The sequence below is a fragment of the Vitis vinifera genome, chromosome 11 (assembly GCF_030704535.1).
Source record: "Vitis vinifera cultivar Pinot Noir 40024 chromosome 11, ASM3070453v1".
Classification (NCBI taxonomy): Eukaryota; Viridiplantae; Streptophyta; class Magnoliopsida; order Vitales; family Vitaceae; genus Vitis; species Vitis vinifera.
Genome location: NC_081815.1, coordinates 7289453 through 7311939, shown reverse-complemented (window position 1 = coordinate 7311939; position 22487 = coordinate 7289453). Strand labels below are relative to the sequence as shown.

The following is a 22487-nucleotide window of genomic DNA, read 5'->3' as shown; positions in this document are numbered from 1 at the left end:
GGCCCGTGATTTAGGCCTTCCTTAAACAAAACGGGCCTTCAAATAAATGGTTTGAAAAGACATCACCACCCTTTGGCTTTTAATAGACGGAGTAGTCAGCTATAGGCAATTATGTCATTTTAAGTAAGCCTGATGGGGTAACAAGTCGAATGATTAATAAACTCACTGAAAACACTTTCAGTACTTCCTCAGTCCAGAGAAAACATTTTTAGAAAATGTTTTAATATGGAAAGAGGTTAGCCTGCCTCTTTCCCTATCTCATTATGGCCCATTAATTTAGAGATTCAGTATACAAACATCACCAATTCAATTAATACATCACGTGTCCTAAACTTTTAAAACAATTATAGGATAAAAAAAAATTATAAAAATATTTTACAAAAACATACTAATTTTTTAAATAATTAAATAATAATTTATTTTGTTATTTACCTGAAATTTTGGATTATCAAAAGCTGATATGATTTTTTTTTTTTTTTACCTATTTTGGCTGAATTAAATTTGGGATCGTCATCACTCAAAATTTCCCCTTTTTCCTCAAAGGCCATTAAATTCTTTGCTTTTTTTTTTTCTTCTAGGAATTGTACAAAAAAATGAGAAAAAAAAAAAGAATAATAATTGCAAAAATACAGAGAAAATGTAGTGATGAAAAAAAGGGTCAAATCTTTTAATGACTTGACAAAGTGGGGTGTCCTTTTGGCATGCATGGCATTTTCTGAATTGGAACTCATCCAAATTGCTGACTTCAGCCTTCTTATTATTTTTTATTTTTTATTTTTTAAGAATTAATCAATATACCACCAAGAAAAATAGATGAAATTTGGATACCCAACTTATCGAAATTTCAATTTTTTTCATGTTTTATTTGAATAATTTTTGTTTATATTTTTAAAATTTATTACTATTTTTAATTAAAAATTTTTTTTTTTAAAAAAAACATCCAAACTTTTATTTAATATTAATACCATTTCTATTATTTAAATTTTGGTTACGTTTGATTCTTAGAAAGAACTAAAAAAAAATTAATTTTCTTATATTTGATTTTATCATAAAAATAAAAAATAAAAAATGTTATTAAAATTATTAAAAAAATTTGTATTTTTAAATTATTAAATCTTTGCATAGAGATAAATAAATAAATAACAAAAATTTGAAGAAATATATCAAAATAATTCATTGACTTCAAATTTATTTTATGTAAATATTTTTTTTTTCTTGGGAAATTTTATTTTAAAGAAAAAAGGTAAAAGGATGTTAAAATTCCCAGTTTGTCCCAAGGAGGGTGAGCGTGAAGGGCACGCAGAGGGAGGAGAGTGGATTTGGGATAAGAGAGTTTGATTGGTCAGCAAAGTCCAAAAATTAAAAAAAAATTAAAAATAAAAAAAGTACCAAAAGGTACTACCTCCGCATGTAGAGTGTAGAGACAGAGGGAGACACGTTTCAAAAAATGATTGGTGGGGAGGGGTGTAATGTGGGACCCAGAAGAGATTCCAGGACCAGAAAGAAATGCAGCTTTTTTTGAAAACGACACATGGGTCGCAGGATATCAGAGCCCCCAAGGACGTTTAGGGAACGGCGACGAATGTTTCGTATCGGGCGATACGATATTTTTGCAGTTTTCTCGTCACCTGTGGTGGGGACCACCTTGAACCCAACCCCACCACACCCATGTCTAGGATTCTAGGTTGGTGCCAGCCCACTCACAGCCATGACCCACCCATCATATTTCATCTTCTTCTGAAATATGTAGGATTTACATTCATCTAATTATTATTATTATTATTATTTTTTATCATAAATTAAAAAAATATTTTAATATTTTGTCGTTTGTGATTGTGAGTTAATTTCATTTAATAGTATGTTTTATTATTAGTTAAGTCAATAATTTGACTTACGTTTTTGCTCTTTTTTTCTTTCCATTTAATTTTTGGAATTAATTGATAATTTATTATTGTATTCAAGCCTTTTCTCTAGGTTTTGTTTTTGGAAAATTTGAAGAAAAAAAAATGAAGGGAAAAAAAAAAAGAAAGAAAAAAGGTTAGATTATTTGCTAGATGTGGAAAATTGAAAAAAAAAATTAAATTGATGGAAAATATATTTTCCTAATTTTTTTAATCTTTATTTAAGGAAAAATGATGGAGAAAATCTTTTAATATTATCTTTCATCCTCTCCTCAAATTGTTTCTCATCTTTTTTTTAATAACATCTAAATATAATAAAATATTTTTATTCTTTTTCTTTTTATTTTTTTAATACTTTTCAACAATCAAATATAATTTTAATAAAGTGGGAAAAGTTTGAAGAAAAATGCATAAGAGAAAATTTTTATTATTTTTCTTTATATATTTATTTTCTAGTCTTTGTTATCTTTATTTTCTAGCCTTAATCTAATATCAAAATTTTGAATTGATTTTGAGAAGCTTAAAACTATTGTTGTTATCTCTTGTTTTTGTTTTTATTTTCTAATCTTCCAAGGACAAAAATGAAAATAGAAAATAGATAATAGATTTAAAGTTAATAAATTAATTTTTAAATGTTGTTTCAAACTCAATTCACTTCTTTTAATTATTTGATATAAAGATTAAATAATTTAAAAATTAATAATTTTTTTTAACTAATTTTAATTATATTTGATTTTTTTTTGTATTTTTCATAATATAATTAAACATGAAAAAATTATTTCTTGCAACATTTTTTTTCTTTAGTACTTTCTGTGACCCAAAACGTAATCTTAAAAAATTTGGGCATCATGTGATAGTTTTACAAGGATTTTTTTTTTTTTTTGAAAAAAAAAATATCAATAAAAAATAACTACTTGGAAAATAAATATAAAAAATATGATATTTTTAACTATTCTTTTCAGTTTCTTGTTTTTATATTGAACTCATTTTTTCAAAATACGAGTTTCATGTAAAATCTAATTTAATATACATTATTATAGTTTTTAAATTATTATCTTTGAATATTTTAAAATTATTTTTTTAAAAATTACAACATCGTTGCAAAAAGCTACTTTTAGACCACAATTAAGTTGGAGACATGAAGGTAAAGAAGGTATGATGTTGTTGAGCCATCAACTTATTTCCAAAATAAATGACATAGCAATAGGTTGTTTTATTTGATTTAGAGTCTGTCTGGTAGTGAATTTAGAAAGTTTTTTTCAGCCTTTCAAATTTTTTATCAAAAGAGTTATTTTCAAGTATAAGGAAAATTAAAAATATTTTTTAAAACCATTGTCAAACAAGCTCTTATTAAGGTTATGTGTGTCCTTCCAAACTCATATAATTGTTGATTTCTCTCTATTCGACGTGAGACTATTTCTTATTTAGTTATTTATTTTTATTTTTAATTGAAGTAACTCTCTTTCCAAGCTCTTTTCTTCCTATCAACCAACTCAAGTTTTGCCCATATGTACATGGCTAATTGGAAGGAAAATATTTGAGAAATCATGTTGATTTGAGAATTTTTTTTTATTAGAGCTAAGGTAGAAACATTGTGATTAATGAATATATTGTCAACTACATTCCAATTTTTTTAGTGGATGTCTCACAACCTTCATAGAACTAAAGCAACACTATGGTTTAGAGTAGGATTTTGGGATTAGGTGGCAAATAGTATGAGATTAGGAAACTTTTAAGGCACTATATGATAATAAAATGTTTTCATTTGAATAATTTTTTCTTAAAAGGTGGTGAAGTTGGAATTGGTTGAAAATAGCTTAAGATGATTGATGATTATTAGAGTAATCTATAAGTCCTCTCACAAAAGATTAGTTTGAAAAGGAGGTTATTGATTGATCTAGTTTGAAAAGAAGGTAATCGATTGATATCTTGATAGAAAGTGTTACTTCTTTTAGGACAACATGCGATTAATTGATCCTTGCTTACATAGTCAATTTGCCGTTGTGATTTTCAATTTTTATTGGTCACAACCTAATGGACTTATACTCTAATATGGATTTTTGGACATTTAAACTAATCTAGTACATCAATAATATGATAAGACATAGATTATGGATTACATTGAGGTCACCTAACTCTTGAAAATAATCTCACTAAATCCTAATCTAAAGCTCATCTTAACCATTAGGAACATAATCTACTATACTCTTATTATTATTATTATTTGATCGGATTTAGAACAGAGGGATTTAGTTATTATATTCAAGGAACTTATTTTTCTCAAGCATGTTATGATTGTTATTATTTAGTTCCTTGATCTTATTGGCCAAATCAAAATTTTGAGATTCAATTGAATCCATTTTACCATTCATATCACCTTTTTTGATGACTTAATATAAGGGTTTTTTTTTTTTTAATCATTTTGTCAAATTTAACATTCCCACATTTAATTTTGTAACTCTCTTGATATATTGAACTCTAGGCATCTTGCAGAACATAAAATTACTCTTATTCTTCATCATCAGAATTGACTTTATTTTTATGTTTTGTTTGATGTAGTTAAAGAGGCAATAAATACAATAAAGATAGGGTTATTATCACTTTTAATTATAAGAATGATATGATTCATTTCCATTCAACTCAAAATAACTTTAAGTCATTTTCACAACTTGTTTTTTAGTCTTTTTGGATTTTGGGCAGTCAAAAGTAATGTGTCTTTTCCCACCATAATTAAAGCATTCTACTTAATTAGACTTAGATAAGCTTTTTTTCTTTGTTTTCGTTCCTAGGGATATTATTTTTATTTTCTTTGAGTCTTTTTTATTATTTTCCATTTTCTCAAGTTTCAAGTAAATCTTAATATCTTTTGCAAACATGGAGATTTTGGAGTTCAATCTCATCTTTAAACTCAACTTTTCCACTTTTGGCTTTAGACTCTACTTTTTCTCAATTCATAATGTCACTCACTTCAATGTGAAATTAAGAAATTTTCTCACCTTCGTTCACTCTAATTTTTTCAAATCGGGTAGTCAACCTTTGTAATTTTGATAACTTTGTAGTAGAAGTGTCTTCATAGGTTACAACTAAGATATCTTAGGCTTCTTTGGTGTATTTACATATTGATATCCTTTTAAATTCATCAAGAATCATATACCTTGGAATTGACTTTACTATCTTCATTGTCAAGCTTATCACGCTCTTTCTTAGGCATAGTTTTATCCTTAAATCTTCCATTCTCGTCCATAGATATGGGATATAATTACCCATATTCTAGTTTGTTCCAAATATGCTGTCATTGCATTTTTAGAAAAGAATCATGTTAGACTTTTATATGGGATAGTTGTTTTTATATGTATTAAAAAAACATAAGATAACTAATGGAAGTTCTAACTCTTATAATTCCATAACTAAAAGAATCAAAATAGTAGGAGTTTAAAAAGAAAAAATTAACGTTTTAATATTTTAAGCTACTCTAATGCCACTTTTGAGTTTGTTCTTTATTATGAAACTATCTATAGCGTGGTCGATAAATAGTCAACCAATATGTATTCCATGTTTAATTATATCCATATTTTTATTAATTTCAATAATTCAATTAAGAACATCATAAAATTATCTATCATACAATAATATTGGAGAAACCATCTATAGAATCTTCCAAAAGCTTTGAAGATGTAAAGAACTATAAGTTAAACATATATATATAAAGGTATCTAGTTTTACATGATCCATAAGCACTTATGTGCAAGGATCTTATACTAATCAACACCTACCCACAAGGGTCCCATACGAGTTAAGGCTTATAATCTTTTCTTCACATGTTTGATGTAGCATCTCGTGTTTCTTAATTGATCACCTCAACCCTATGTTAACAGTAACGAATTGATACACCATGTCTTTCTTCTTAAAGGACTTCTAAGAAGGTTCTTAAAAGATCTTAAAAGTTTGAGTAGTAGGGCAAAACAATAATTATCAATTCATGTGGATAGTTTTCAATATATCATATTAGGATTTTATATCAAAACCTAGGATTGATATTCAAAGAAGGCTCTTACAATGTAATTATCAAAAGTTGTATTTATAAACATAAAAGTCATGTCAAAAAACTAAATGAAAAACTAAACATTCAAACATCTTGTAGAGGGGTGTTTAAACTCTATGTGGATTTTTAACATCTTCGGAGGATGTTTGGACACTCCTTAAAGAATGTTTGAACATCCATCCAATTTTTAAAAATAATCATCCAATATTCATACATTTCTCCATATTTCTAATTTTGTTACTTATATATTAATATATCTAAGACATAATGTCTCAAATTAATTCGACTTTCAAGCACCTTGAAGTTGACTATAACGAGTAAACCCTCAAAATGTATAATGTTCTAGATTCAATGCAATAATGAAATAAAATTATCAACCTAATATAATTCATCGATAGTACCATAAATGAATGACTCATAGATTTGTGAAAAACATAGATGGTCACTTTATAAGGAGTCGATCTCTCATTTTCATAGAGTAACTATTATCATGGATGGACTTGTTTGTAGTCATCTAATAAATTTGGGTCTTAATATACTGTTTTCTAAAATCTTGGAATGCAATTAGGGTATTGGAGTAGGATATGCTAGTGGTTTGTTGGCATCAATTAAATCATAGGGTTTTAAATGGAAAGTTAGTATATGCAATCCCTAGGAATGGGTATGGTTTAGTGCATATTCTTGTCTTGAATCTATCCATAAATACTTTAAAAAGGTTTTGGCATGAGATTAGATATAAGAGAGCTTATTGAAACTTATTACTTTGATTATGCATGGATTAAATTAATTGGTGATTCTTGCATTAGGTAAGTTTGTAATTTTGTAAGGTTTGGCTTAGAAACTTCAACAAATTGTTTTCTCTTACAAAATAAATTAAATATTTTAAGTACTATTTTACATATACAGATCATCGAAAATATTACTAAGATTAGAAAACTTACCTAATTTGGATTATATAAATTATCTTCAATATCAAACTTTCTCATCCCTAATTTTGATTTTAATCATAATAACTTTTTGAAGGGATGACTTCAAATTTTGATATTTACATTGAAGATATATTTTTTCTGTGGCTTAAAAAAAAAATTAAAAATTTGTTTGATAAAGTGGATAAAATATCTCAATGTCTTGACCAATGGTATGGGGTTAATTTATCAAAAGTGCTTGGAAGCTGGAATTGCTATTAGGGCAAATGGATGTGCTTGATTAAAGAGTCAAAACAATGATGGGGTTCATCCCTTTTGTAGATTTCCCCATAGGTTTTGTGCTGCAGCTAGTTGTATCCTCCATTGATGGATTTCTATTTTTAGCAGGATTGAAGTTAATATTTGTAGGCCCTCATCACCAAAAGTTCTTTCATGATTCAATAATGCCTTCAACCCCGCAAATCTCTACTATTATTTTCCATTAAGTGTTGGCACACCAAACAGTCAAACACTATCTTAGATTAATATAACTTTCCCATTATTATAGTACACATGATACTCTATATTTGTTTTTTCTTTGGCCCAAGGAGCCTGTGGGTACCCACCCCTCTCAAAAGGATTCCAATCAACCCACATAATGGTTTAGACTCCAATTGGTAGCCTTGCACATTGGAGGCACCATAATATTGGAGTATAGAGAGACTTTAAATTGACTTTCTAATAAGGGTTACCAAATAACAAATGGAAAATTTTAGGGCATTGATTTGGTATCACACCGAGTGTATATCACTAAATTAAAATTATTGAAGAAAGATAAGGAAATTAGGTACAGACATAAGTATAAGAAAGATAAGGAAATTAGGTACAGACATAAGTATAACAAGATCAGACTATTATAATCTTTTTGTTTTTGGAGTGTAAGAAAAATCAAGATAACCGAAAGAAAAAAAAATAATGGGTGGAAGCTTGGCTTTTTGGAGATTGGTGGAGGAAAAGATTAGGTAATGCCTAAGTAACATAAAGCCAACAAATCATCTCACACTAGAATGCCTATTAGGTCATTACTGATCTTGATCTTTTTAGTGGGGCACACTTACATTTATAGTGGGGAGACTATAGCCATGTGGTTTGGGGATTTAAGGTTAAGGGCGCCTTCATTGGGTTGTGAAGTTGCATATCGTAAGGGATTATACTTAACTTTCAACCCCACCCAACCTTGCTAATGAACACTTTAATCAAAGTTTTTTTGAGTGGATGTACATGTTAATCATATTTTAATCAAACACCCATCATTACTCTCTAAAAAGAAAAATTAAACCCCACTCTTTATTGAAGAAAAGTTTGTACAAATGAGATGTGCGTGGTGGTTGATGTGGATGCCATTGTACGATCAATAGGTTCTTGTGTTATGTTTTTAGTTAAAGGGAATCCAAAAAAATTCTCAAGCCCTTAATAATTGGTCCTATGCATTGCTTTGTTTTAATATCTTTGTTAAATGTATGCAGCTGGTACTTGCAGACAGGAGTCCTTGGATATTCTCATCACCTTTGGCGCCATTGTTTGACTGCCCAATGATATTAAAAATGGTTTTAGATTTGCATACAAATCAAGGGATCTATTGGGCCATAAGCGTAGGGACATTTGCTTCATATGAATACATATGACTTTTGTCACTGTCTTCATTAGTTTATTTTCTACATGCCTTAAACTCTAATGTTTGAGGTTGGTAATATTTATTAGAAATAAAAATTATTATTATCATCATCACAAAAAGTACTAAAACCATGAAATCTCGGTATAGATGTATTATAAAGTTATGAGATCTATGAAAGCCAGAGACTTCTCTTAACTAATTAACTCTCATCAAGATTTAGATTCCCTTTTTTTGGTATAATATAATTGAGTTTCGTTATCATTTTTAATTTCTAAGTATATAAGTAGACTTGGGATTTTTATCAGAGCCTTCGTAAATAAGATTTTAGGGTTATGATAGTCAAATAAAGTTTTTCTTGGTAATATTAGACAACTTCATGCAAAATCCTTCTTTCAAATGATTTTACTTGGGAATGATACAAGGAGCATTCATCAATGACCTAAAGCTTTGTCCAAAAGGAGAAATAATTTATGTACTTTCTTAGGTGATAGAGAGAGAAGGTAATACTTGAGAGGGAGAGGGAAAAGTAGTGTCAAAATAGAATGACACTATTATGTATTAAGTGAAGAAGTCTACCTAATCTTGTCAACTTGTCTTGAACTTGGAATTTCCCTGTCATTTGGTGGCTTCCAATGCCTTGATTTTGACATGTATACATTCACCAGTTCACACACATTTTTCTTTCCCTACTAAACCTCATAATATGATTATGAAATTTTTGATAGTTTACATCATTCCTAGGGTTTCCCTAGGCTTCAAATTGTCCAACTTGGCCCCACAAACAAATTCAATAAGGGGGAGGCCAAAGTGAATCATTCAGAAGACAGATTCATCTCACAAAGTCTATAGAGAATTGAATATTGGCAGGTTGGTTGTCAAGGAACAATGATTTAAATGACTTTGTCATTCATATATTTCTTAAGCTTATAGAAATGGCACTTGATGTCTGTTTCTTTTGAATAATGCTGGTGGTCCTATGTTGTTTTGCAAAGACCCAGTTCCCAGTATTTATTATTGAGGCAATGAAGTACTTGAAGAATGCAGAAACATTGCCAGCTGAGTTTTTCTGTACTTGTAGAGTGTTTTATATGATATATATATATATATAATATGAACAAGTCCACATTCTGAACACTGGCCCCAAACAGGGTGGCTTCTGGGTCAAAATGCCACAGCAAATGTACCCAACAACAGAATATATATTGCTGAAATTTGTTGGCCGTAGGGCTGTCTCACTTGTGTTTTTTTTTCTTTTTTTTTTTTGCCTACACCCCCATTCTTTTAGGAAAGGAGTGATACATTTATGCCCACCATGGTTTTGTTGACTTTAAGACCAGCTTTCTGTACAGGTGAAGGCTATCCAAGTTGCTTGGTTTTAGACTTTTAGTAGGGGCGTCTATTAGGCCTTTGTGTTCTTCGCTGCAAAGTCTATGCTCCAGGCCTTATAATTGTTTGAGCCACAGAGCCCAGGCCCAGCCATATGGCTGCATTGGGGGCTTTAGTGCTACTTTCGTATTCTTGAAGTTGGGTGAGGTCACTGAGGTGAAGGCGTGTTAGGGACAAACCTAACAGCTAGGCTAAACAGTGGTTTTGACAGAAGTTAGAAACACTTGGTCGGAGAAATTAAATTTTTGATAATTTTTTTTTTTTTTTGAAATTTAGAGAATTATTTAAAGTGATTCTTGTACAATTACTTTGACAAGTCATTCTTCAAAAAGTCAAAATTTTTTTTTTCCAAACACTAGTGAGCACTAGTTTAGTTTATTTCTAAACATTAAGAATATATTTGGGGATGATTTTATAAAATATTTCTAATATTTTTAACTTGAATAATAAAAATTTTCAAATATTAGAAATCTTAAAAGCACTTCATAAAAATATTATCAAACAAACTCTAAAAATGTGTTTAAAAGTGTTTCTATTTGAAACATTTTTAATTAAGAATGCGTTTGATAGTGATTTGAAAAAATATTTTTAATATTTTTAATACTTGAAAAATAAAAAATTTCAAGTATTAGATATAATAGAAATATTTCATATAATCACTACTAAATGCACTTTAAGGGTCTTTCTTTATAATTGTTTTTGATAAAAATACTTGTAAAATACTTGTCTAGGAATTACTACAAGTGATTTTTCAACTTTTTAAAAATGTTTTTCAAATTTTACCAAACACTTTACTTTTTCCAAAAACACTTTTTATGCCAAATGGTTTTTTAAAATATTATCAATTAAACTTTAAGAATACTTATATATTTCCACTTGAAATATTTTAAGTGTTTGAAGGAGATTCACCCATCAATTATTTTTCCAAAAAGCACTACAAGTGGTTTTTGAACGTGCAATTTTTTAATTTTTTTAAAATATTTCCTAATTTTTTTTCAAATACCTTATTTTTCTCTAAAAGCGCTTTTTATGTTACAAATGTTTTTTAAAAAACATTATCAAACGAACTTTATGATTTTTCGTAAAAGCATTTCTAACAAATCACTTTAAACATGACCTTCATCTTTGTTTATTAACAAATCTAATTATAATAATTAAATTATTGGGCGCTAAGCGTTAAATTCCTAGCCGGGCTATTGACAGCCCGAACCCCGCCTAACCTGAACTCACTGGACCTATCTACTTGCCCAAACCATACCTATGTATCAGCATGAAACAGGGCTTATAGTGTGTGATCCAAGGAGCTTTAAAAGACGAAACTAAAAGACCTACTCTGAATTCTGAAAGGGAACCAAGGTGGAAAGATCTAAATTTTTGGACAGCATAGGTTGAGGTTATATCCTTCAGCCTAGGCTTAGTTCTTGCTCAGAATCCCACAAAACATTTTGAAGACTCATCATATTATGTTTGAAGTTTCTACATACTCACTGAGCTATTCAACCAGAAGGACAGCAAAAGATTTTGGTTGTCAGCCTCCTGTTGGATCTTCAGTCCTTGTTGAGCTGAAACGAAGACAAAGTAGAAACATTTTGGCATGAAATTCAGTACCTTCTTGAGTGTTGGGCTTCTTCTATATATCACTCACATGAAGATGTTTAGCAGCATCAGAAAATATGTAAGGCCACACTGTAATAAATGTCCAATTTATTCCTCCATCATATATATACAATGAGAAAAGTGAAACATACTGCAAAACCCAGACAAGCATGAAGGAGAATCATTACAGTTACTGCACCAAAACATCACATGGAGAAGCAAACCGAAGAAAAACAATTGATTAAGACAAGAACAAATGAACAAAGTAAACCGATATATGTGTTTTTTTTTCCCCTCAAAGGATGTCTTTACATAAAACTTTGTTAATTATACATGAAATCCAGATCCAGATCAAGAGGCATATATGGTCAAGGATTTTTCTGATAAATGAACACTGTGCCATATGAATGGTAAAGATAACTACTGGAGTCCCCTACCTCAAAAATGGTTACTTGAACAGGATCCGGATCAAACAGACTATATGTGATTCCTATCAGTTCACAATCTTCAGAAACATATGAGCCCAAATAAGCTTTCACTACCAAACACAGGGTACTGAGCAAGCAAGCATTACTTTCCCCAGAGATGTGCCTTGCAAAGAAACTAGCTGTTTCCATTCACTACCTTTCAAATGATGACAAAGAATTAGTTATCTTTTTCCAAATCTCAAGCACTTGTTGTGTTTGCCTTCTGTTATACTTGGAGCATGAGGAAGACTTTTGGGAGGTTTTGTGACAGTGTGTTTCTCCATTGCATTTATGAACTTGCGCAAGTGTTTAATGTACTCGGGATAAGTTTCAAGGTTGCAATGGCCCCCACCCTTGACCCACAATGGGTCATATTTTTCCTTGGCAAGTTCCCACAAGCGCTTCCCATGGGACCAATCAACAATGTCATCATTTGTTCCCTGCAAATGATTCATTATCAACAACAGCTAGAGTGGATAAATCAAACAAGAATCAAAAGGGGCGTGGCCCAAAAAATTAAACATCATTCATTCACATTGCAGGCATTGATAAGTGTTGATACAAAAAAAGCATTCTAAGAAATAAATTAGAACCCTATTGCAATTCTTGTCTTTGGAGCACAAGGAAATTGATTCTTTGAACAAAAACTAGTTCTTTTATATGATCATATTGAAGGGATATGAATTTTATTTTCATACTGAGACATGTTTTCCAGGACATAAGCTGTATATGCACACCAATTCATTCTGTGTCATGCTTCACTTTTATATTAATGACCACAGAAACACAAGAACTTGGGAATTTCTGCAAGCATTTTCTGGAGTACCAACTACAGACTAGTAAACAGAAGAAACCCAAAAACATGTGCACTGGAATCAAAGTAATGGCCAACTACCTGGCAACCAACCAGAGAGAAATACAGATAAGATAAAGCCCAAGTTACTAATATTCTAGTGCCTATGCAAATGGCAACTAAGAGTCGCCAGCAGAAGTTAGGATCCAACTCAGCAGAGACCAAGATTCTTGGTGGGATCAGTGATCAGTTTTTTGAGGTCCACAGTGACTTAAAAAGGAAAGATCCAATGTTTCTGTAAGAAGAGGCATGTATAAGAAGGTCACTACCCAAACTTCAATTAATTTTTGCGAATGGTGATCTAGCTGACTCAAAACCATGTTTTCATAATTGGTTTTGATTCAATAAACAGATGCTAATGCAGTTACAACATTTCCTAGCAACACGTGCATGTATGTCACAATAACCAATCACTTATTTTTCACTAGAGCCACTGGCCACTAACCTAGAGTTTGAATTTTCTGGAGTCCAATTTACTTCATTTAATCCTTCTAAACACCGATTACAACAAATGAGTTACCGAGTGAAAAATCACGTAATTAGTATTGGTCTCTGTTAGAAGCTTCCATCCATGAGGCAACACTTCAATTTTAATGACTTCCTTATAAGATCAAGGAATATCTTTTATAATTAAAGGGATCATGAATTATTTAGGATTTTTCCAGTTCCTTCTACAAGTAGAAATCTATACATCAGCTCCAAACTTTTCTTTTTGGTTTTAATCTCCTTAATAGACTTGCTTAATAGGTCTCAATGGGCGTGTTAATGTATCAGTTCATCATATTCACAGGCAAATTTTTTTTCAAATTCCCCCAGACAGTCAACATGTAAGAAAATCAAGCAGATCCAAGGTCTTCATAGGTAATCACTATGAAACTGTGGTTGAGCTAGTGACTAGGCCGCCAAATAATTAACATTATAATTAATATTTATTAAGATAGAGTCATGTAGTATTACTAGTGTAGAACAACCAATTTTCCTAAAAGCTGAAGTTTGTAGAATTTGGGCCAACAATGTATATCATATTCTTTACACCCTCCCTCACTTAGTGTCCATACCCGCATGTGGAGATAGACACAAGCTCGTACGCAAACACCCATAGTCAGCCTCTTTTGAGGGCCGAATACATGACCTTCTATCAAATGAGGCTCTGATACCATGTTTTTTGTGCTTACCTGTGGGCTTGATGAAGTAGGAAAATAAATATTTTGCAGTGAGCGCTGAGCACATGGTCTCTAGTGAAACAAGGCTCTAAAACCATATTAAACAACTAATTTTTCTAAAAGGTTTAAGCTTGTAGGATTGAGGCTCACAATATATATCATGTACTCCAACAATTAGTAAGCCCAGTTACTAGATTAAATTGTTTCATTACCTCAACTTGGGCCTCAGATGAGGCTGGGTTTGGTTCAAACTATGGTGATCAGAGTTCAAATTAGGCTCTAGAGAATCCTAAATCATCAGGAAAATGACAGAAAAGAATGATTGCAGAAAGTACGTCTAAATTAGCCAATTGATATGAAAAACAAGCAATGAAATCATGACAATATTCTTCACGCAGAAATCCAGGATGCAGGTGTCTTGGCGAATCCAAGATTTAGCCAGTCTGAGCTAAACTTTAGAAGGGTGACCCTTTTTATCATCAAATCAATCAGAATGACAAGGTGGATCATAAAAACTTACAGTGAAATACAAAAATATTATTGGATTCAATTGGCTAGCAGATTCAAATGTACATCGGAGCTGTCAGAAAAATTCTTTAAAAGGTTGAGACCTATCACTTAGTAGCCTGGTGGTTGAGTGGGTGAATCATCAAACAGGGTCAGCATTAAAAGGTTGAGCATGCAACTTGGATAGGTAAAAAATTCACTCAACCATGATAATTTTTATGATTTGATCACTGAATAAGATTCAAGAACGGTCAGGCCCAAACATCTGTTTGATGCTCTCATGGATATGTAAACTTAGTGAATATAATGGACAGGAGGATACTAGAGAGAAGTTAAACCAGAAGATACTGTAGGCAAATGGAGAAGGAATAGAGCCCAGCATTGACAGTAATTAGGCACAGCCATAGTGAAATTTGGTTAAAGGTTTAATACTAATATGAATGATTCAATACTTCCACTCTTTTACAAGTGAAGTGACGCTAAAAGGTAGCATATGCATGTTCTTTTTCACCTGCAGACACCGTCATTGATTACAAATATCTATATCATTGAATTGAAAGATAGATACAGGAATAAAATCAAAACAAAAAAGATAAAAGATAAAAGAAAGCCGGCTTCAAGAGCCACTCAATTTAATTGTATGAAAATTCTGACTACTCATGGAAAATCAAATAATGAATAAACCTATGAGATTAATTTTCAAGTTCTCTAGGAACTTAAGCAGCTGATGGTTTTAGGGAAATGGGAACAGAAATTGCTCACACCGATCAATTGGTAGATTGCAGTAACTAAATCAATATGATAAGTGTTGATCAGTTCAGATGCTAGGTTTGACACTTGAAAATGTTCCCATTGTGGTTTAAGGTTAGTATTTGACTGTTAAAGATAACTCTCTCTGAGTCCTCCGTAGTTTCCATATGCTCCATGTACAGAAAACAAGAAAACAGAACCCTGTCTACACATCTGAACATACAAGGTTGTCTAACAGTACCTTGTATCTGTTTCCTAGGGAAACACTCATGTGCTGAAAAACAATAGCATAACCGGTTCATGGAAGCAGGATTCTACAATATATAAGTTTTTAACCAAGGAAGTCCATGTTGCAAACAAATAGGTTTCTCATAAACAAAAGGGTCAGAACGAATTCTAAGCTTTATGCATGTAACTCACAGTATGCATGAGCACAGTACAGTCCTAAAACAATATTGAGGAATATAAAATATCTCAGAAAAGGGAAAGAAAATGAAAATTTTGAAAGAAACTCAAAATTCTAAAAGAAATGTGCTACAGGTGAAACCAACATGTAATGAGCATAAGAAATTCAGTCACCATACAATATGATGCAGTCAAGGGAACATTGGAAAAGAATTGGGAAAATGTGTTTTTCTGTTTGAAGATTTGATATTGTTACAATATATGTTCATTAACAGAAATACACACGGATATCCCATGTGGAGAAAATAAGAAAACTATGAAATTATGCATTTTCAAATTTTCAAAAAAAGGGAAAAAAAAAGAAGAAGAAGAAGAAGAAGAGAACAATCTAGTTCAGAAAAAGCATTTTGAAATTGAACCAAACTAAAAATGGATCTCTAACTATAAGACTAAAGGATTTTGGCTCTAATATTGAGATCAAAGGACTTGGGGGTGTAATATAGATTATGTAGAACACGTAAAAACAAACAGATAAACACGATAAATCATGGTTCACATCTCAAGGATTTGAGACTACCCATTTGGCATTTGAAGAAAGAACAGAACTAATGATGACTTCAAGGCTATGAACAGGACTACAGGAGGACTTAAAGAAGTGATATAACTAACCATTCCAACAATGACAGGTAGATATCTCAATCTATCAATTGGCAGTAAGCCCCACAGATAAAATGTACATATATATATAAAACTATAGATGTAAAAAGAAATTCAGCTGCAAAAAAAGGGGAACTCACATGTATTACTAGAACAGGGCAGTTGACTTGCCGTATTTTGTCTATATTCTGAAAATATCACACAGGAAATCCTCAATACAAAAAACCAAGAAACTAAAGGATGTAATAAAAGAAGAGACCCAAGCCAAGTTGAACTTACTTTGAAAATATCAAACCAAAATGTCATCTTTACAGGATACAAGACTCGTATGCCTGAAAGGATGGCACTATGAAGAACAACACCTCTCAACTTTGGTGACCGAGAAGCCAAGTGTAATGTCGGTCCACTTCCAACAGATTGGCCATACAAAATCACATCCTCTTGCTTAAGTCCATATTCTCTCTTCAAACAATTGTATACAGCTTCTATGTCATAGTATGTGTTGAACTCAGATGGCTATCAAAATTATTGCATAACCACATCAATCTACGAGAAACATAAGTAGAAAAAGGACAGTATAAAATATCAACACTATGACCATTTTCTATCGTCCATGTCTTTCTTCTTCTTTTTTTAATTTCTTTAATCGTTTAAAGATAAATTCCAACTAGATTTTCCAAGCAACAAAACAACTTCAAATGCAAACTTTTTATTTATCAGAACTTCAAATGCAAATTAGTTTCATAGATTTTTACCTTACCAGTGGAAGCCCCATATCCAGAATAATCATAGCTGCAGTACAGCAAAACAACTTCAGTGAATAAAAAAGAATGGTCCTTAAACCATGAAAACAGAATTAACCCAGCTCAAAAACATTGTCAGTGATTGAAAAAGAAAATGAAATGAATACAAATTCCAAATAGGTATTGACCATCTGGTAAAAAAAAGAAGTGTGGTCTCATGATATTCATCCGCTAAAACATCAAGAGACAACATTAAAAAAAAATAAAAAATCAAGCAGGTTGTTTAAATGCATCTATCCAAAAATCTATCAGTTGATTTAAATAAAACCCATCAGACCCAAAATTGCCAAAATTAACATGAAGTCATAAAGGCCTTATTGTTTATTTATTTATTTCTCTCTTTGGCTATTTTTGGTTCCCGGAAAGTATTTTCTCATGTTTGGTTTTCCCATGAAAAATACAAAAAATAAAAAATAAAAAAATCTTAATATATTTAAAATTCCTCAAAAATTTATATATTTTAAAATTAGTTAATATAAGTGAAATGAGTTTAAAGAGACTTACAAAAATAGTTTTTGATTTTTCTTCGCTTCCTCTATATTTTTTTCCCCCAAGTTTCATGCCAAGCAAAACAAAGATGAGACAATCATCAAACTATTATTAAATCAATGATGAGTAAACAAGAACTTAACATAACTGGCTTCAAAAGATTGGCCTTTCCATCAATAGAACTTATATAAGTAAAATTGTTTCCATAAATGTAAGAAATAGAACAACAAAAACAGAATATATATCCCAACAAAAGAATCCAAATAGAAGATAATCCATAACGGACGTAAATGAAATCTATAAGGTTGTCGAAAAATTCAGAAAAAGAAAAATACAAACCAAGCAAATAGTTTGAAAAAAGAAAAAGTATTTAAATTATTCCAACAACAGGCCAAAAAACCAAAGCAAAGCTTAGGAAAAACATAATCAGGACCCCATAACACAACATAAAATTCAGAAACACACCAACGAAAATAAAAAAATAGGAATTCAACCAATCCCAAAAACATAAAAAAAAAAAAAACCATCTCAAACACCCTAGTAAGCAATGAGAAATCAGAATCACAAACTCCCTGAGGACCACAGAGGATGAAAAAAAACAAACAGCATCAAAACAAAGGAACCAGAAATACATTGAAGGAGAAAAAGTACCTCATGATGTTGACACGGAGGTGAGCTCTGAGCTCAATGAATAGCTCCTGCATCTGACCCAGGTCAGCAGCGTTGCCATGGGAGTACAAAATCGTGAATCTGGCAAAAGGGTGTCTCCAGAAGGTGGCTACAATCTTGCTTCCACCCTTGGTATCAAGCAAATGAACATCCACGTTCTTGTCTGCGGTGAGCCCGGAGAACACCAGCCTCCCGTCTTCCTCTCTGATCACATCGTACGTTGGTGGGTCTGGTGGAAAAAACGCGAATTTCGCAGCAACATTCGACGTTACATTGCCCATTAAAGCAAACCCAGTTCAACACTCTACGCAAACGCCACACAATCAATGAGGGTTCAGGCCATCAATGATATTTTCCTGCGTTTTCTCAGAGAAAATTATAATACCGGGAAAACGAGAAGATTTTATTTTATTTTATTTATTTCTTTTTTTTTTAATTGAAAAAAAAATTAAAAAAAAAGGTTGGAGGTATGCTGTGGCAGAGGCAATCCAAGAATACAAGTGGCGGCAGAGGAAATTAAAGTGGAAAAGGGGGCTTGTGGCAGAAATTGGATCCGATCTAAGCGGGTGAGCTGGAACTGCTGGAGACAAACAAAAGTCACCATGCCCCCCACCCTTTCCTCTAAATTTTTTTTTTATATATATATATAAATTTTTAATTTTTTTTTCCTTTTTATATTACATGAAATGTCTGTTTTACCCTTTCAGTCCAATAACGATAAATGTTGTAGACTGGATTGAAAATGAAATGAATAAAAAAATGATGAGTAAAGTCATGTAAAACATCCACCAATAATTTTAATTTGGAGGGAAAAACAAAGAAGGTAGTTAGGATTTTAAGAAGAGAGGGCAAAAATGGGAAAAAGAAGGAGGATGAGTGGGGGCCATTATATTAATAGGGGTGTCCCCTTGAAGCAAAACAAGATGGGGTTTGTCAAAATCAGTGGTCCTAGAATTATTAAATAATTGGAAGACAAATAATGTGGGTAAGTAAAAGGGGCGGATAAGGGAGATTGGTGAATTTAGGATATTGGGGGGAGGTTGAGATGGAGGGCTGAGATTCGGTCAAAGGCTGCTGGTGCTGGGATCTAAACAGGGTAGTTGCAGTGGAGTCAGCAGTCAGACACTCCCACTCACATATTCCTCATTTTTTTGCCTTTCTTCTTTCACCCTATTTCTCTATTTTCTTTTTCTTTTTTTTAATAACCTACTAAAGATGACGGTTGCGTCTCCTGCCTTTCCTCTTTGGCCTTTACGTTTTTAACAACTGTCCCCTTTGCTTTTGACCCCGCTTTATTTTATTCATTCATTCTCCATTTTTTTTTCCTTCTTTTTATTTTTATTTTTTATTTCTCCTACTTTAATCTTAAAAACAAAAAATTGTAGTTTGCGCACCAAAAAATCAGCTTTAATTTTTATGACGTCAAGCTTGTGTTTAAAATATATTTAAAAAAATTAATAATGATTTTCTTTTTTATAAGAATGAATCTTATTTCTAATTTAGGTGTTTATTTTTTTTTAAAGTAATTTATTTTGAATCTTTTTAGATTATTTGTTTTTATAATTTATTATAAATTTTTTGTTAAATTGAAAAAATAACATGTTATTTTTTTTTTATGTTTAATATAAATAAAATATTATAAAAAGAAATATATGGATAAAAACTTTTTAATACTATATAAGTATTACCTTCTTTTAATTCTGTAAATGTGTTTTTAATCCATAAGTGTCTATTTTGACTCAAAACAAATAATATCTACATAAATTGGGTACAAGTTATTACAAATGATATCAAAGTCTATTAGAGTCGATTCTCAACTTCAATGTGAGAGTTTATTTGACCTCATTGAAAATATTTATCTGTTTGATTTCGCAATCATATCAAATACAATAAGAGTTTATTTGGTCTCGTTAAAAGTATTTATTGTTTGATCTCGCAATTCCATCAAATACAATAAGAACATTGTGTTTATATGAGAGTATTTGTGATATCCTAAATCGAATAAGAAAAAAGTTTATGACACTATATAAGTATAAACCTACTTTAATCTTGTAGATACATTTTAAATCCATTAACTTATTTAAGTTCAAAACGAAGAATACTGCTCTCCTATAAGGTCTATCGCAATTATCTACATCACCTAAATCTATTTTCAATCCATTTAAATCTTATTCATATCAACTCGGACACAAAGATTTTTTCAAATATCTAAATTTCTTTATAATCCATTCAAATCTTATAAAATTACAACATTGTACTTCGTATTATAATATTCCATTAGATTCATTTCTTAAAAGATTGATTTTGAAACTTAAAAAAAAATAAAAAAAATTCATTTGTCATGTACTTCAAATTACTTTCGCAACTATAAAAATATAAAAAATCCTTAATTTTTATAAAATTACAATTAAATTGAAAAAATTATATATTATCATTGGTGGAGTTTTTATTAAGTGATATTCCTTTTCTAAGGGGAATAAATGTAGGACTAAACCTAACTATTTCAGCAACATTTATTTTAAAGCATTTGTGAAAGAGTCAACAAACAATTCCCGCAGACTTTGTCTGAAATGCTTTTATGGGGACATTTGCTATTGAATTCATTATAATATCATACAAAAAACTTTATTAAAAGAACCAAGACTGAAGTGGACTGAGCCTGAGACTAAAGAATGTCTTGAATGTAGATATCTTGGAATGCAAATCAAAGAGGATGATATCACATTAAAATACAAGTCCCCTGGTGTGTAATCATACCCTAAAGTGAGGTGTACTCTACTATACAAACTAACCCATTTTTTAACTATCATTTCATTCATCATTGTATGAGAAAATTATAGAAAGGATTCAGTCCACATTGGGTGGACCTAACCCATTTTTTAAATCATATAGAAAAATGAGATTCATGTGATTCCCTTTAATAAAGATTGTCCCAAGAGATGATGCATTTTGCCCTAGGCACTTGGGGTATTTTTTTTTTTTTTAATCCAAAAATAGGTATGTTGCATGCTGATTCATCTAAATTAATGCAAGTAATACAACTTGGTTTATCATGCTTATGTGAATTTAAGGGTCTGTTTGGAACTTGTGGAAATGGGCAATCTATTTTATTTCTCATTTTATTATTATTTGGCTTAGGTTTACTTATTAGAAATGAAACAAGAATCTATATATATATATATATTTTAAAAAAGTCATTCTTATAAGCCCTAATTTAAAATTTAAAATTATAATTTTTGAAATATCTGAAGCAGCTCATGGGGCTTATTTGTTTTGTTATTTTTTATTTTAGTCTTTTAAAAATAAAAAAAAATTCTAAAAATGTTTTTTTTTCATGTTTGGTTTTGTTATTGAAATATGAGAAAAAACTAAGATATCATTAAAATTAGTCAAATTCTTTTATATTTGTAACTTATTTAACTTATAAAAGAATTAAAATGAGTTTAAAATAATATATGAAAATAATTAATTGATTTTAAATTTTTAATTTATTTTAAATTTTTTTCTTCACTTTTTATTCCTTTTACTTTTTTCCTCTATGTTTTTTCCCTCACATTTTTCCCCAAAAATTTCCATGAACCAACATGTGCTTGAGCCAAGACAACCTAAGGACAGCAAGAGAGGAGGAAAAACAGAGATAATAATGGTAGAATCCAAACAGACCCTTGTATTATCTCATGACCACAAGTGGATTGGGTCAGAGTCACTTTGATGCTTTTGTGGGGTGGGTGCCCTACCTAGGAACCATTATCACAAACTCACTTTCTTTTTTCAACAAAAAAGAAGGCATGTGTCTTAGGAACCCCCAACAAAGATGTGGACCGAAGTGTAATTTTTCAGTGAGAGAAAGCTTTAGACCAAAGGAAAAGACTGGGTCAAAAAAGCCCATAGAATGCTTGGAAGTTGGTGCACCAATCAAAGCAACCCTCTAAAGATAACCATTTAGTACCATTCTTCCCAAACATCCAATCTCAGATTTCCAAGTTTCTCATTCAGAATATGCGTAGGACCAGTTACCTTAAGCCAGTTGGTTCCTCTGCATTTTTTTCTTATCATAAATGGTTGGATTTCAATCAGCACAGCAGTGAATCTCCATAGGCAAGACTACCTGGATTTCCAAAAAGCAAAACCCACATGCTACTGTAGCGTCAAAGGAAGAAAACTGGTCTCCAATATGAATGGATGACAATAAGATGAAAACAAACATAAAGCAATAACC

General features: G+C 31.0%; 1 protein-coding gene across 1 annotated transcript; it reads right to left on the bottom strand.

The window, feature by feature from the left end:
* Positions 1-11718: 11718 nt before the first annotated feature.
* On the bottom strand, positions 11719-18879 carry LOC100250723 (uncharacterized). The gene is made up of 5 exons (XM_059740781.1): positions 18251-18879; positions 17063-17099; positions 16587-16823; positions 16448-16495; positions 11719-12412 (listed from the first exon to the last, which is right to left on the bottom strand). The coding sequence occupies exons 1-5, from the start codon at positions 18547-18549 to the stop codon at positions 12155-12157; spliced, it is 879 nt and encodes a 292-aa protein (XP_059596764.1). The 5' UTR covers positions 18550-18879; the 3' UTR covers positions 11719-12154.
* Between the last annotated feature and the right edge of the window lie 3608 nt (positions 18880-22487).